Source organism: Pelophylax lessonae (genome assembly GCF_965119305.1).
Source record: "Pelophylax lessonae genome assembly, chromosome: 4".
Taxonomy (NCBI): domain Eukaryota; kingdom Metazoa; phylum Chordata; class Amphibia; order Anura; family Ranidae; genus Pelophylax; species Pelophylax lessonae.
In genome coordinates this window covers 120017562-120034732 of record NC_138771.1, presented here as the reverse complement: position 1 = coordinate 120034732, position 17171 = coordinate 120017562, and the positions used below count along the sequence as shown (strand labels likewise).

General features: G+C 39.1%; 1 protein-coding gene across 1 annotated transcript in view; it reads right to left on the bottom strand.

The window, feature by feature from the left end:
- LOC309552542 (uncharacterized protein) overlaps positions 1-11379 on the bottom strand; it is a 126466-nt gene extending 115087 nt beyond the window's left edge. Inside the window, exons 1-4 of the mRNA XM_082253496.1 lie at positions 11339-11379; positions 8909-9012; positions 6027-6169; positions 1775-1954 (exon numbers count right to left, since the gene is read on the bottom strand). Coding sequence (XP_082109622.1) covers positions 1775-1954; positions 6027-6169; positions 8909-9011 — 426 coding nt within the window. The 5' untranslated portion in view covers position 9012; positions 11339-11379. The remainder of the gene's footprint in view (positions 1-1774; positions 1955-6026; positions 6170-8908; positions 9013-11338) is intronic.
- Between the last annotated feature and the right edge of the window lie 5792 nt (positions 11380-17171).

The window sequence follows — 17171 nt, the reverse complement described above, 5'->3', positions numbered from 1 at the left end:
AAACACAGCAGACTGTTGTTCTCTCTCGGGAATCAGCAGAGAGCGCCTGTGACCCTCCTATTTAGGATGACAGGTCTCTGTGTTGATTCCACAAGCCTATCCCCCTCACAGTTAGAAAACACCCCCTAGGCATACACTTAACCCTTTGGTCGCCCCTGTGTTAACCCCTTCCCTTCCAGTGTCATTATTACAGTAACAGTGCATATTTTTAGCACTGATTACTGTGGTAATGTCACTGGTCCCCCGAAAAATATAAAAAATTTCAGTTAGGGGTCTGATCTGTTTGCCACAATGTCTCGCTTAAAATCGCTGATCGCTGCCATTACTATTAAAAAAAAAATGAAAAAAATGATATACATCTTTCCCCTAGTTTGTAGACATGATAACTTTTGCACAAACAAATCAAAATACGCTTATTGGGATTTTTTTTATCAAGATATGTAGCAGAATACAAAATGGCCTAAAATGATGAAAAAATTTGATTTTTAATTTTTTTTTATTGGGAATGATATATAGCAGAATGTGAAATATATATATATATTTTTTTCATAATTTTCGCTCTTTTTTTGTTTATAGCGCTAAAAATAAAAATCGCACAGGTGATCAAATACCACCAAAATAAAGCTCTATTTGTTGGAAAAAAAAGGACATATTTGGATACAGTGTCGCATGACTGCGCTATTTTCCGGTAAAATAATGCAGTGCCAAATCACAAAAAATGGCCTGGTCATTAACCACTTGCCGACCGCCACACAACTATTTATGGCGGCAGTCAGCCCCGCACAGGCAAAGTGACGTAGTACTACCGGTCACTCGCGATCTTCCGGTGCAGAGGGAGAAAGGCAGGCGGCTAATGTAAACAAAGCCGCCTGTCATTCTCCCTGATCTATCTGCAGAGATCATACGATCCTGCTATGTAGGATCGTATGTCTCAGTAGTTACATCACTAGCCACACCCCTTTACAGATAGAAGCACGCCCATAGGGACACACTTAACCCCTGCATCACCAATAAAGTTAACCCCTTCCCTGCCAGTGTAATTTTTACAGTAACAGTGCATATGTATAGCACTGATTACTGTAGTAATGTCACTGGTAACCCCAAAAGTGTCAAAAATGTCAGTCAAGGGTCCGATCTGTCTGCCACAATGTCGCAGTCCCGCAAAAAAAAATCGCAGATCGCCGCCATTACTCGTTAAAAAAAAAACGATAAAAATTACAAAAATGTTTCCCTTAGTTAGTAAACGCAATAAATTTTGCGCAAACCAATCAAAATATGCTTATTGCGATTTTTTTTTACCAAACATATGTAGCAGAAAACAAATTGGCCTAAAATTTTAAAAAATTAGATTTTTACATTTTTTTTTTTGGGAATTTCATATAAGAAAATGTGAAAAATATTGTTATTTTTTCAAAATTGTTGCTCTTTTTTGTTTATAGCGCAAAAAGTAAAAATCGCACAGGTGATCAAATACCACCAAAAGAAAGCTCTGTTTGTGGGGAATAAAAGGACATCAATTTAATTTGGGTACAGTGTCGCACGACCGCGCAATTGTCCGTTAAAGTCATGCAGTGCCGAATCGCAAAATAGGCCCTGGTCAGGAAGGGGGTAAAATCTTCCGGGCTTAAGTGGTTAAGGGGGCAAATCCTTCTGGTCCAGAACCCATTAAACAAAAAAAAAAAAAAAAAAAACAACCAACCTTATAATAATAACAATTGGATAAGTTTTGCAGTAGCTTTAAAAAAAAAAGTAGTAAAGGGTGAGCGTTTCTTACCGTAGCAAAAGCCCAGCAGGACCCACAGATGCCTTGTTGTTTAGCAGGAGTCACACATTTTGAATCTCTCCAGTCAACATGCTCAGGTAGATGACTTTGTAAGCCATATGTGTGTTTTGGAATATTCACTGGGTGTTCTGTAGGAAACAGGCAGCTCGTTGATTTCACTTTTTCATTTGTCTGAAACATAAAGTGTCAACATAAATAAAGTTTTGTCCCTACATATTCTGCAAATAGAAATTGGGTCTTTAAAGCCCAGCACAATTCAAATCTTTTAATTTGGCTTTGAATAACATGGAGAATGTCTAGAGCCACAACCAATTTTTTTTTTGCCACCTGCTTCCCTGTTGAGAAGACTTTTCCTAAGTCCTTGTCAGTGAAGGGCTAGAATTTATGTAAATGTTTTTATTGCAGTCCACGTTTTCTTATCCTGCTGACTACTATGTCTCCCATTTTCTTGAATGGGGGTCAGAGGGACAGGAAGTTAGGAAAAATTACACCCCTCCCCCTCCCTCCCAAAAAAAAAAAAAAATCTAGAAATAAAGACACAACAGAAATGTTAACTTTTCCCTACTGAGTAAATTAAGCAGAAAAGTAAGTGTGGAATGGAGTATAAATGTTACACTAGTGGAGTGGATATGTATCCCAGGCATGGAAATCTATTGACTCTTCCCCACTGTATATCTCTGCATCTTGTCTATATCCTTTTTAGGTTAAGAAACTTTACAATATCAATTAATATGGGTTGTGCCTGTGAGTTTTTTTTTTAAACAGGAGGAATGTATAAACCTATATGAAATATGTATATCTTTTCTTTTCGGTTGATACTGACATATCTGTGTATGATGTATCATGTAAAATGTGACCAGTCCTGTATCTTTGGAATATGTCAATGCTTATTTTGTTTGTTTATTGCTTTCTCTATTCCCATTGCAGATTTGTTTTTATGATTGTGGGCAAGCTCTCTGAACATACAAAAACCTTGGCGAGCCCTGAAGAAGTGGCATATCCGACAAACGCGTAGACTTCATTTGAAGGACACGGATTGCTTGCCTTTGTGATGTATCTAATGTCTATATGGTTTTAAACTGTCTTTAATAAAATTGTGCCTTATATTAACTTATATGTTCTGTTGAATCATACACTAGGGGTATATTTAAAGTCCCCAAACCTCCCTTATCTTCCCTACTGGAGTTCAGCTTTAAAGTAATGTATTTACTAGGGATGGACCGAGTATCAGCAAAGCCGATATATATCGAGGGCCGATATGCACTTTCCCCGATATATCGGAATCGGCCCCGGAGGTTACCGATATTGACGATATTTCGGGAAAGTGCTGTACCGGAGTGATGCCTGCAGCTAGAGGCATCCACCCGGTACCGGCGTCGATAGCCAACGGTCGGCTGTCTTGTATTGACAACCGATGTGGCTGAGAAGCCGCTCGGCTGTCATTACAAGGAGCGGGAGGGGACGCCTGCATTGCCACTGAAGATCCGATCAAAGCCGCATTGGGCTCTGATCGGGTCTCCATGCAGCAAAAACCCGTCATGACATGAAGTCATGACAGTACACTTCCGGGTACTGGCGCCAGATTACAAAAAATTACAGCATTCAAAACAGCTGCACTTGGCGTTTTGAATGCTTTTAAGTGCAGAGGAGGGGTTTGGGGTCTTTTAGACCCCCAGATCCCTCCACAAGAGTACCTGTCAAGTAAAAAAAAAATTAATTTTTTTTTTTAAATGTATGAAAATATCGGCCCATATCGGCCGATACCGATACACGATGACCAAAATATCGGTATCGGTATCAGCAATGAAAAACGATATCGGTCGATCACTAGTATTTACCTACCAATCCTGCAGACTCTATTGCAGAAATGATACCATTATGATTGTTAAGTGTCTGTCTAAAAAAAATAAAACACGAACATCGAATGTACAATCACTACAACTGTGTATTATGGTTTGAAAAACCAACCAATGGAGAAGATTAAACAAGCCCGTATGCCATGGTATAGGTACAAACAATGAAGCGTAAGTACAGCTATCTATCATTACAATAAGTATTTGGAAGTATCAGCCTTGCACTTCTGGGCATGTGGACTACAAATACCCTCTGCGAATAAAGTACTATGGATTTTTCTCTTTCAATACTTCTTTACAGTCACCTTTAGGGATATTGGTGTGCACTTAGAGGAAGTTTTATCATTACCCTAAATTTGTCATCACATAGCTGGCCCACATTAGGACATGCTGGAACATGTGCTGCTTAGCAAACCACATATGTTAGTTAGTTACCTATTATTTGCTATCATAGGTGTGTGCATATATTGTGAGAGTGCTCCTAAAGCTGCAGTCTAGGTATGTGATGTGTATACTTACATTGGACCAATGTAATTATACATATCTCCTACCTGAAGGGCCACAGTAGAAGCTGACAATCACTGTAGAAGTCAGCACAATTACAGTGATAGTTACGATCTACCAGGCCTTGTGCTAAGCAACTTCTCCTGTGCTCACTGACTACAATGATTTGCATCGTGACATCACCACTCGTCCTCTACACCATGTCAAAAACAAAATACAAGACGTTCTTTTAATGATGGCACTGCCAGGTAAGTGACCCCTGTGGTCAGTTTGCAGAGTGGAACCTCCTTGGCACAGGGCCCAGACGATCACGGCTATCTCTGTAGTAGAAGAATCTCCATAGTTTAAAACATATCTCCTGCGCTCGGGTGGTGTATGATGGGGGAATAGAATATGTATATAGAAGTTCAATGGAGTTTTGTTGGTATTGCTTGTGGTCTTGCTGCCCCCTCAGGACCAAGTTTATCCGAAACACACTAAAAGACAACAACAAGAGAAGGGCGCACCGACCTAGTGCATTACCACTAAAAAGGTTTATTAAAATATTTTAAAAATGTGTATATTATACTCACAAAACAATTGTAGATAGCACACATGTAAACATGATCAACACAAGATCTCCAATGGTAGCCAAGGCACTGCACGGTGCTGGATAGCATGCAGAGGTCTGCATGGATCTGTTAAGGCTAGGCTGACGCATTTCGAGGGTGAACCCTCTTCCTTAGAGCCAGAAAGGAGCTGCTGCTTTTTAGTGGTAATGCACTAGGTCGCTACGCCCTTCTCTTGTTGTTATCTCTCCTACTGCTACAGCGATTGTTAGCTTCCCCAGCAGTCCATCAGGTATGAGAAATAAATACTTGCATTGATCCAACTACCCCAATATAAGTATGCAATAAAGATCATACTTGGAGTTCAGCTTTAAAGTGTTACTAAACCCACAACAGTAAAATCAGTCTGTATATGCAGTAATGCATGCTTGTTATACTCAAACCTGGTGGAACCTAAGGGGTTAATCCTCTGCACTGTATAAAAAGACTATTTGATCCTGTCTTCTCTGATCCTCCCCTTCTTCTACAGTCTCCGATCTATTTCGTTATGCTACAGAGCCTTGGGGGCAAGCTGCACATGCTCAGTTTGGTGCGTATTGCTAAAGGGTTTTTTTTTTTTTTTTCTGCGAGAGTGCATGTGGTCAGCACAGGGCCAATCAGCACTATCCAGACAGAGGGTCAGGGGGCCATGCAGCCTCATAGAACAGTCCGGGGGGGGGGGGGGGAATGAAAATGAAAACTTCTCCTACAAGCCTGATAGAAGTCACAAGACTGCCATAACTGCAGATGAGACTCTGTACTGTGGGACACCAGATATAATGAATGCAGGGTCCTGGGTTTAGTAACACTTTAAGCTGTGCAGTCTGGTTTGCAGGGTCATTATGTGACTGTGACTATGCCTATTCTTATGTAAACCAGGCCTATTGTTTGCACCAGTGTTTCCTATTTGCCTTTTTATGTTACTAGCCTACTTTATGTGATTCGTTGTCTCCGTCCCATTTTAAGCTATGTGTCTCATTTGTCCACCTTCTTCCTTCCACTCTTGTCTCTTTTGTACTATTCTTTTTCTACAACCACAATCAATGTCCGTGTCCTTCTCTACACCCGTTTCTCTGTCAACATTCATGATATTTTAGTTCTTACATTGCACATTACATTGTGCAAAATCTGATCTGAAAGGCAAGTAACCGTTTTATCTGGAAGCCTGTGACTGTTGGGCCCAACAGCTACGTTTATCACTAAACAAGTCTTGTCTTTGATAAGAGTCAGTGCTTCTCTTAATCGATGAGGTCTTATAGAAGAGATTTCGGAAACTAGCAGTATAATGTGTTCTCTTACCAGATCTGCAAAATGATTCATTGCCATTCTGAAGGTGCTGAGGCCTTTGTCAGCCAGTGCATTATGTTTCTGAACCATGTGCCAGTTGTCTTCCCAAGCTTTCCTCCGTGACTCCTCTACCTCCACAGAGGCATATGTTTTTCCTGTTATGTTATAGGTTCAAATGATTGGTGTGAGCTTTACAGTTAAGGGTGACAAAGCCATTACACATTAAAAGTAATTTTACACATTAAAAATGTAGATAGCAGAAGCTATCAATATTAATCCCTTGACCTTCAGAAGATTTTCCCCCCTTCATGACCAGGCTATTTTTTTGATAAATGGCACCATTGTACCTTAACAATTGCACAGTTGTGCAACACTGTGCCCCAAAAAAATGTTTGTCCTTTTTCCCACAAATAGGGCTTTCTTTTGGTGTTATTTGATCACCACTGAATTTTTTTTTTTTTTTTTGCGCTATACACAAAAAAAGATCATAATTTTTGGAAAAACAACAATATTTTTTACTTTCTGCTATATAACATATCCAATAAAAAAATGAAAAGAATTAAATGTATTTATAAATTTAGGCCAATATGTATACTGCTACATGTTTTTGGTAAAAAAAATTACCATTAAGCGTATATTGAATGGTTTGCGTCATGGAATGTTCAATAGGGTGCATGCATGTATGTTATACTTATCAGTCCAGATGTCTCTGAAGATATAAGACCAGAATTGCCATTTCAGGAAGACTCCTGCTTGGATGTCCCAAGTCACAGGCATGGGGATCACCCTAGGAGAGAGGGTGGATGTGGATTGTAAAATGAAGCCTGACCGGTTTTGCTGGACCCAAGTTGGCTGCTTTAGAGGCAAAATGAAGTCCGGTCAGGGACTTCAACATCCAAGCAGGAATCTTCCTGAAATGGCAATTCTGGTCTTATATCTTCAGAGATGTCTGGACTGATAAGTATAACATGCATGCATGCACCCTATGGAACATTTCATGAAAATCTGGTCTCTGTGACACACATGGACATTTAGGAAAGTGAGGATTTATTTCCAAGTTGGTGATGGGATTTACTCACTTTGTGCAACCTGGAACATGACTGATGTGCAAGGAAGGTGATATCCATGTTCACATTTATCTCTTGACTGATTTATTATTGCTATGGCTGTATTCATATATATATATATGCCTACGAAGCTGATATAACTGTACACAACCAGTGAACATTGATTCTCCTCTGGACCACATCATACCTTGATTAACAAACTAACTGGGGACTTGATCATCATTTCACCATATGTCCTGGATCTATTCTGGAACTTCAATTGTGTTGCTTGACAGAAATTCTATCTATGGCTGGGTGCCATGAACTGCTACTTGCATAAGAACTCATTTGTGACCAGAATTTATTCCCATTCATCATTAGGATCACCAGCCCTACCCCATACACATATACACTACATTACCAAAAGTATTGAGACACCTGCTTTTACACGCACATGAACTGTAGGGTTCAATATTGAGTTGGCCCACCCTTTGCAGCTATGCCCTCTTTAACTCTTCTGGGAAGGCTGTTCACAAGGTTTAGGAGTGTGTCTATGGGAATGTTTGACCATTCTTCCAGAAGCGCATTTGTGAGGTTAGGCACTGATGTTGGATGGGAAGGCCTGTCTCCCAGTCTCCACTCTAATTCACCCCAAAGGTGTTCTATCAGGTTAAGGTCAGGACTCTGGGCAGGCCAGTCAAGTTCCTCCAGCACAAACTCCCTCATCCATGCCTTTATTGACTTTGCTTTGTGCACTGGTGCGCAGTCATGATAGAATAGGAAGGGGCCATCCCCAAACTGTTCCCACAAAGTTGGGAGCATAAAAATGTCCAAAATGTCTTGGTTTGCTGATGCCTTAAGAGTTCCCTTCACTGGAACTAAGGGGCCAAGCCCAACCCCTTAAAATCAAACCTACACCATAATATTCCATCCGCCAAATGATTTAGACCAGTGCACAAAGAAAAGTCCATAAAGACTTGGATGAGAACGTTTGGAGTGGCCTGCATAGAGTCCTGACCTCAACCCGATAGCGTGGGCCAACTCAAAATTGAACTTATTAAGACTGGGATGCCATTAAAGTTCATGTGTGTATAAAGACAAGCATCCCGATACTTTTGGTATTATAGTGTGTGTGTGTGTATATATATATATATATATTTATGTATATAAATATATATATATTAGAGATTATAGTTATATTGCATACAGGGGAATGTTTTTTGCTATGATTGAGAGGTGTGTATACGTGATTTTAGGTGTGTTTGTTGTGTGTGCTACCAATTTTAATATATGGATTTGTATATTCTAACCGTTTTTGATAATCAATAAAGTAACAATTTAAAAAAAGTCCAGTAAGTTGCCATATATATGTTGTTTTTTCCTCTGGTTGTTGAGTTACAATTAGGTAATTGACAGACTTTTGTCTACATCAGCTGGAGGTTTGCATGGGCAGGTGAACTGGCAAAATAAGAGCAGTTTTTTGCCCCATCACCAAACTGTTAATAGATTGGATTCTGGTCAAACTTATGCTGAACTGAAGCTGAAACTCATTCCTAGTGGCTAGCCCTGTTACATTATATTGGTTGTATTACATTGTATAGCTGCACTATTGTACAGTTTGTTAGTGTGAATGTTCTCTAGGCGCTCCTTCATCCTCCCAATCATAGTTCTAGCTAAAAATGCATCAGATGAAACTGACCCAGAAGTACTGTATATCAGTAAAACATAGACGTTTGATTGTAAGTTCCTGCAGGGACTGGTAGAAAAATTCCAGCTACTCTGTAAAAAAATTGAATATCTAAACATTATATTATATTCTTCATGATGTTTATATGTATAACTGTTTACCATATTTCAACTTCCAAGCATGCCATTCTTCATCAAAGAAACTGGAAGCCCAGGTACAGACGACCAGAACTGATAATAAGGCCAAGATTTTGTTGAAATGCATTCTACAAGAAAAGGTGAGTTTAAGTCAACAATATGTCCATCACCATTTGGTGAGTTTATACACTTTCTAGTCCATTATATTATATACATATGAGGATCCTGGATTTGTTGGACAGGCTTGGAAAATGCATACAGTGCTTTTAGAAAGAATATTTAGCTTTTATTTAAATGTATATTCCTGACAGAAAGCTGTGTTAAAGCTGCATACTTTTGGCACACTACATATTTGTACCTAGAGCAAATGTAGTATTTGCTAACAAACACCATGAAAACATGTTACTTAAAGTGGTTGTAAAGCTTAAACATTTTTTACCTTAATGCATTCCGATAATGGCCCCCCTCATCCCTCTTTATACTTACCTGAGCCTGATCTCGATCCAGCGCTATGCCCGTCTGCGGCAGCTCTCTCCTCTTCTTCTCGCTCTCACAGGATTTGCTAAGAGAAGGGAAAGCAATTAGCAGCATCCTGCTGCTGTCAGTCAAATCAAGTAATGCGAAAGCTGGGGTAGGGTCTTGTTTTGCTGCCTGTGCCTATTGATGCAGGCAGCACAGCTTAGGATCGAGACCGCAGGTGTGACACCATAGGAAGCGGCTTCCTATGGTGGCACACCAAGAAGAAGAGGAGCGAGGAGTGCTGGCAGAGGACCTGATAAAAGGGGGATTGGGGCTGGTCTAGGTAAGTATAATGTTTGGTATTTAAAAAAAAAAAAAAAATTACTTTCAAGCGCTTAAACAAGTGTAAGTAGGTTACTGCATGTCCTGGAACGAATTTTCTAGCCACTGCTTTATAATGACCTGCAATGTATAGTAGTATATAGGGTAATATTTTTTTTTTTTTGTATTTAAAAAAAAAACCTTATTTTGGTAAAAAAAAATTTTTTATAAAATACAGTTCTGTTTGAAAGTTTACTACAGCTTTGATCTTCAGATTTGAAGGATTTCATGAATTTGAAAGTTTTAAAGCATTTGCAAACTATTTTTTAAAAGTAATTTATACTTACCTGGTTTTGCACAGAACATTTTCAAAATTCCTTTTCTGGTGTCCAGGCTCCTCCTCTTTTTGAAGTTCCACCATAGGAAGCCACTTCCTATGGTGGCACACCTGCAGGCTCGATCCTGAGCCAGGCTGTGTGCATATATTGACACACACACAGTACTGCTCAGCTCTCCCCCCACTCTCTCACAGGATTTGACTGACAGCAACCATTGGCTCCAGTTGCTGTAAATCACAGCTAGTAAGGACAATTTAGGAGGGTGCCGAGCCCGCGCTCTGTGTGTCTATAAATACACAGAGCAGGCTCAGGAGCAAGGCCGCACAAGTGCTCCCAAAGCAAGCTATGGTGGGCATTTAGCGGGGGAGGGGGGATCAGGGAGCACATGCAGAAGACCCAAGAAGAGGAGGATGGGGGCTGCTCTGTGCAAATCCATTACACAGAGCAGGTAAATATAACATGTTTGTTATTTTAAAAAAAAGGGTAAGGTAAAAATGTTGGGGCTTTAGAGCCACTTTAAATTCCCTGAAATGTAATAGCAAATCGGAAGATAATAGTGAAAATCCTCCATTTTGGCCAAATGCCTTGTAATCCTAGGAAAAGTAAAAGTACCTTTTTCTTTTGGTGGCTGCTAAGGATGCAATCCTGAAGGTAGCTCTTTTCAACAATTCTGGAACTTTACTTGTGTCAAAAACAGCCTTGTTATTTTATTTATTTATTTCAAAATATAAAATACTTAATTTTTTTTTTAAATAAGTTAGTATTAGAGTACAAAAATAAAAATGAAATGCAAAAAAAAAAAGGAAAAAGCACTTATAAAAAAAAACACTGAATGAAATAAAATAAACTTCTCTAAATATACCCCTATCCCAGGAAAAAAATCTAGAAAACCAGAGTACATATTTTATTTTTTAAAGCAAAATCTAAATATACCCCTATCCCAGGAAAAAAAAGAAAAAAAAAAACTAAAAAACCAGAGTACATTTTTTATTTTTAAACGCAAAATCTAAATATACCCCTATCCCAGGAAAAAAAAAGAAAAGAAAAAAAAAAAAAAAAACAGAGTACATTTTTTATTTTTTAAAGCAAAATTTATATTACTGAAGTGATTCTGCTCCTTATTGGGGAATGAAAGAGCAAAGCATGTTTTTAGTTTTGGATTTTAAATTGCACATAATTGTTATAAAAGTCAAATTGTACAGTCGAAATATAGAAATTGCACATTTATGCCCCATCCCATTCTGACATAATTTCAGTAGAGAGACACACAACACACACATACACTTGTGAAGAAGATGACAAGCAGTGCTGTAATAGATACAATTGTGCCACTGACCTGAAAGATTTGCTTCTTGAATTCAGTGGATCCCCTGGCCTACTTAATCACCCTATTTATACAGATCTTATGTTTCCATTTATTTTGATAGCTGTCATTTACTGAGTTCTGTTTGGTATCATACAATCTAATCAGCAGGAAATGTTAAGTGCAATGATAAGACTGCTACTGTTACAGTAAAATGTGATAACTCATCAAATAACAAGGCCAACATACCTCTTTTACTACACTGTCCTTTAACCCTTTTTCTGCTTGCCCATGCCTCCCATTTTTCACCTCAGTTGGATGGACCATTTCTTCGGTATTTACTATTTTCTCATATACATCACAGCTTTGAAAGTTTGCGAAAGTCCCACCGAAGCATATATTTTCTGCAGGATGTGTAGAACCAAAATGTGCTGCTTGGATTTTGTACATACAATGATAGATACAAAAAAGCCGTATCAAAACAATAATTTCAATAGAAAAAAAAATTATTAGCCTATGCATACACAACAAAATCTCCAAAATTTTGATCAATTCTAAAAGATAAAACTATGTTGAGTTAATAAAATAAATAGAGTTTATTTTAAAACAGGCAGCGCTAAACCCAACAAAACTTGTAATAGAATTTTTGTGAACAAATTTTCAGCTAAACGCAAAAAATGATGTGTAAAAGTAAAAAAATCAATATATTCCCAAGGCAGAATTAAAAACACCAGTAAAAAATATAAATATCATTAAACGAGCGAATCCAAAAATAATGTGTAAAGCAAAACCAAAAAATCGAATAAATATGATGTCCATTTCTGCATCCATAATAAAATTCAAATTGAAAGTCCCACTATTGTGCTTGAATAATTAAATAAACCACTCCAAATGGTATATTCAATGGAGCTTCAGACACAAAAACTAAGAAAAGTTCCTCAGCACACCCCTTTGGACTGCATAAACTCACCGGAACATACATGTAATTCTCTTAAACACATAAGTTGGATTCCTCCACTTCTCTGGACCCACCAAGCTCAACAGAACATGGATGTAAGTCACTTGATTGCAGGTATTATTCCTCCAATCCTCTGAACACACCAATCTCTACTCATAGGTAGGGATGATCGAATGGTTCGGGTCGGCCATCGGTTCGACCCGAACATTGGCTGTTCGAGGTTCGGCCGAATTCCGAACTTTTTGCTGAAAAAGTTCGGAATTCGGCAACCAGAACCGACCAAAATGCAATGGTACAGGAAATGGGCTTTAAAAGCCTGTGATTGGACCAGAACCATCAGTAGAAGCCAATTGAGGGGGCAGGAGAATGCTAGGAATGTGATTGGAGTGACTAGGGGGTCCATAGGCCAATCATTAGTGAATACGCCCCCCGGTATATAAGATAGCCCCCGCCAAATTCCTAGCATTGTAATACAGGGACATGGAAGAGAGTGGAAGCAGTTCTGTTACTTCTGCTACAAAGTGTCATTTAGCAATTTTTAGTGTGAGGAAAGGGATATCTAGTGTAGTTAGGGTACTATTTTCCACTTTAGTTAGCTTTAATAATTTAGTTTCTGCAGGGAAAGTTTTAAGTGTAAGGGGACCGTAGTGTAGTGTAGGGTTAACTGACTCTGACTGCTATAGGAGGGTGACAAAACCCTTCCATATCAGGGTGACCGCTATAGAGAAAAGATCGTTTCTCTTAGGTCACTTTCAGAGCAGGGATATGGCTTCTCGCCAGTCAGCCTGCTTTTTGCTGCAGGCGTTTATAGGGCTTTTTTGAGGAGATGTTTGGAGTCAGGCATGACATCTGAACTTCTGTGTAGGGGTATATATACATACACCCATGTCTGTATATGTACACATACACATATATAGGTGTGAAAGGAGCAGGACACTATACTTGCGCTAATGAAATAATGAACACCAATATGTCTCCGCTCCTATCACACCTATATATGTGTATGTGTAAAATACATATAAGTGTGTGTGTGTGTGTATATATAACCCTATACAGAAGTTCAGATGTTTTGCCTGCCTCCAAAGACCCCAAAAAAATGCCCCAAAAAAAGCCAGCTGCAAAAACACACCTGGGCGTTTTTTTGGGCATTTTTTTGGGGTCTTTGGAGGCAGGCAAAACATCTGAACTTCTGTATAGGGGTATATATACACACACACTTATATGTATTTTACACATACACATATATAGGTGTGATAGGAGCGGAGACATATTGGTGTTCATTATTTCATTAGCGCAAGCATAGTGTTCTGCTATTTTCACACCTATATATGTGTATGTGTATATATACAGACATGGGTGTATGTATATATACCCCTACACAGAAGTTCAGATGTTTTACCTGCCTCCAAAGTCCCCCAAAAAATGCCCAAAAAACGCTTGCTACTAAACCGGCAAGGTGTGAAAATAGCGGAGCCATATCCCTGTTCTATAAGTGACCTAATACAAACGATCTTTTTTTTTTCTGGTTCTGGACATGCTACAGAGCTGAAACTTCACAGGTACACCTTTTAGACCCCCCAGACACTAAATCAAAAGAAATGTTTTTTTTTTTTTTTAATTTTTTTCAATAATTGGCTCTCTATCAAAAATGACAATTTTTAAGAACTTTTTTTTGTGTGATTAATAGTCCCTGGGGCATGACCCAGAACCCTAGGCACTTTTTAGGGGCATTTATTGGGTTTTAGGGCTTCAAAATGGTGTATTTTGATTACCGAAGTTCGGGTCCTATTGATTTCAATGGGGTTCTGAAATCCGGGCCGAACTTTCGGGAAGTTCGGATGTTCTGGCCGAACCGAACTTTTGAAAAGTTCGATCATCCCTACTCATAGGATGAATGGGGAACATATAATAGAATAAATAATTTAAAATTTAAAATTGTACTTTTTGAGAAATAGTAAAAATTGTCGGTACATTAAACTGTAAACTGTAATAGGCTAAGTTCATCAGAATTTTTACTGCTTACCCTGTTTAGAGCTGAAGTAAAAACAAGCCCATACTGTTTCTAAACCTCTGTCATGTTCGGGGACGTGTTCAGTGTATACATGTGTGTCAGAATGCTATGTACAGTATCTCACAAAAGTGAGTACACCCCTCAGATTTTTGTAAATATTTTATTATATCTTTTCATGTGACAACACTGAAGAAATGACACTTTGCTACAATGTAAAGTAGTGAGTGTACAGCTTGTATAACAGTGTAAATTTGCTGTCCCCTCAAAATAACTCAACACACAGCCATTAATGTCTAAACCGCTGGCAACAAAAGTGAGTACACCCCTAAGTGAAAATGTCCAAAATGGGCCCAGTTAGCCATTTTCCCTCCCCGGTGTCATGTGACTCGTTAGTGTTACAAGGTCTCAGGTGTGAATGGGGAGCAGGTGTGTTAAATTGGTGTTATCGCTCTCACTCTCTCATACTGGTCACTGGAAGTTCAACTTGGCACCTCATGGCAAAAAACTCTCTGAGGATATAAAAAAAAAATTGTTGCTCTACATAAAGATGGCGTAGACTATAAGAAGATTGCCAAGATCCTGAACTGAGCTGCAGCCCAGTGGCCACACAGGACAGGTTCCACTCAGAACAGGCCTCACCATGGTCAACCAAAGAAGTTGAGTGCATGTGCTCAGCGTAATATACAGAGGCTGTCTTTGGGAAATAGACCTATGAGTGCTGCCAGCATTGCTGCAGAGGTTGAAGGGGTGGGGGGTCAGCCTGTCTCTGTGCTTGGACCATATGCCTCACACTGCATCAAATTGGTCTGCATGGCTGTCCTCCCAGAAGGAATCCTCTTCTACAGATGATGCACAAGAAAGCCCGCAAACAGTTTGCTGAAGACAAGCAGAATAAGGACATTGATTACTGGAACCATGTGCTGTGGTCTGATGAGACCAAGATAAACCAAAAAAAATTTGGTTCAGATGTTGTCAAGTGTGTGTGGTGTGGTGGCAACCAGGTGAGGAGTACAAAGATAAGTGTGTCTTGCCTACAGTCAAGCATGGTGGTGGGAGTGTCATGGCCTGGGGCTGCATGAGTGCTGCCAGCACTGGGGTGCTACAGTTCATTGAGGGAACCATGAATGCCAACATGTACTGTGACATACAGAAAAAAGCATGATACCCTCCCTTCGGATACTGGGCTGCAGGGCAGGATTCCAACATGATAACGACCCCAAACACACCTCCATGAGGACCACTGCCTTGCTAAAGAAGCTGAGGGATAAGGTGATGGACTGATCAAGCATGTCTCCAGACCTAAACCCTATTGAGCATTTGTGGGGCATCCTCAAACGGAAGGTGGAGGAGCATAAGATCTCTAAAATCCACCAGCTCCGTGATGTCGTTATGAAGGAGTGAAAGAGGACTCCTATGGCAACTTATGAAGCTCTGGTGAACTCCATGCCCAAGAGGGTTAAGGCAGTGCTTAAAAATAATGGTCACTTTTTACTCACTTTTGTTACCAGCGGTTTAGACATTAATGGCTGTGTGTTGAGTTATTTTGAGGGGACAGCAAATTTACGCTGTTATACAAGCTGTACACTCACTACTTTATATCAAAGTGTAATTTCTTCAGTGTTGTCACATGAAAACATAATAAAATATTTACAAAAATGTGAGGGGTGTACTCATTTTTGTAAGATACTGCATGTGTACAACATATGTGTATTTAAATAGCCAGCTTTAAAAAAACAAAAACATGGTGACAACCTGCTACCTTGACATTAGGTCCGAGAACTAGGAACACACAGTATTGCTCACTCCTAGTTCTCTGTTGTCAGGCTAACTAAAGTGCAGTTAAATAGTATATAAAATGTGCCAGTTTAATATTATATAGACCTCGCCTCAGGATTTGTATTCTGGAGAAAGCTTTTAAAATGGATTTTACCCTAGCAGATAATTTTATCTACGCCCTCAATACTTGCAAGAGCTGGTCCGAAACTTCCAGCCTGATGTTTCAGCAGTGCAAATATAATCACGATCAGTCTAGTTGAAACACACACACAAAAAGAAAACCTTCATATGCACATACCCACAGTTGATCCAGGGGAAGGCAAAAAAACAAAAAAAAAAAAAAAAACAATAAAGCATGATCCAAAAAAGGGGGGAAAATATTCCTTCTTGATCCCCCCCAAGAGGCAATCCAATATCCCATGAATCAACTTTACCTATAAATATAAGTAACCAGTTATATTGTACATTTAGGAAATAATCCAGGCCTTTTATAAAATATTGTACTGAGCTGGCCAGAACCAACTCTTGATGGAGTCTATTATACATTTTCACAGCTCTTGCTATGAAGAAGCCTTTCCATATTTGGAGATTAAATCTGTTTTCCTCCAGACATAGAGCGCCCCCTTGTCCTCTTTATGATCTTAAATTGAATAACACAAGTTCACTATATGGACCACTTATGTATTTATAGATGTTGATCATATCTCCCCTTAATCCTCTCTTCTCAAGAAACAATACATTCAGTTCCCAGATCCTTCTCCACCATTGATTTCCCCAGTTGTTCTCCTCCTAGTATGTATATTGTATGCGTGTTTTTAGTCCCCAAGTGCAAAACTTTACATTTATCAACATTAAACCTCATTTGCCACACAACTGCCCAATTAAAATATAATTAAAATTATATTGAGGTCGACTTGTAATTTGGGGACATCCTGAGGGGATGTTATCCTGCTGCATAGATGGTGTCATCTGCAAATAATGAAATTGTACTTTATATCCCAGACCCTTTATCATTTATAGTGACTCTTTAATGTTTTCACGGGTTGGGATTTTAACATTTAGACTTGTAAAGTTGGGTTAAAAATGGGTTAAAAAAACACTTACAGTTTACTAATGAGTAA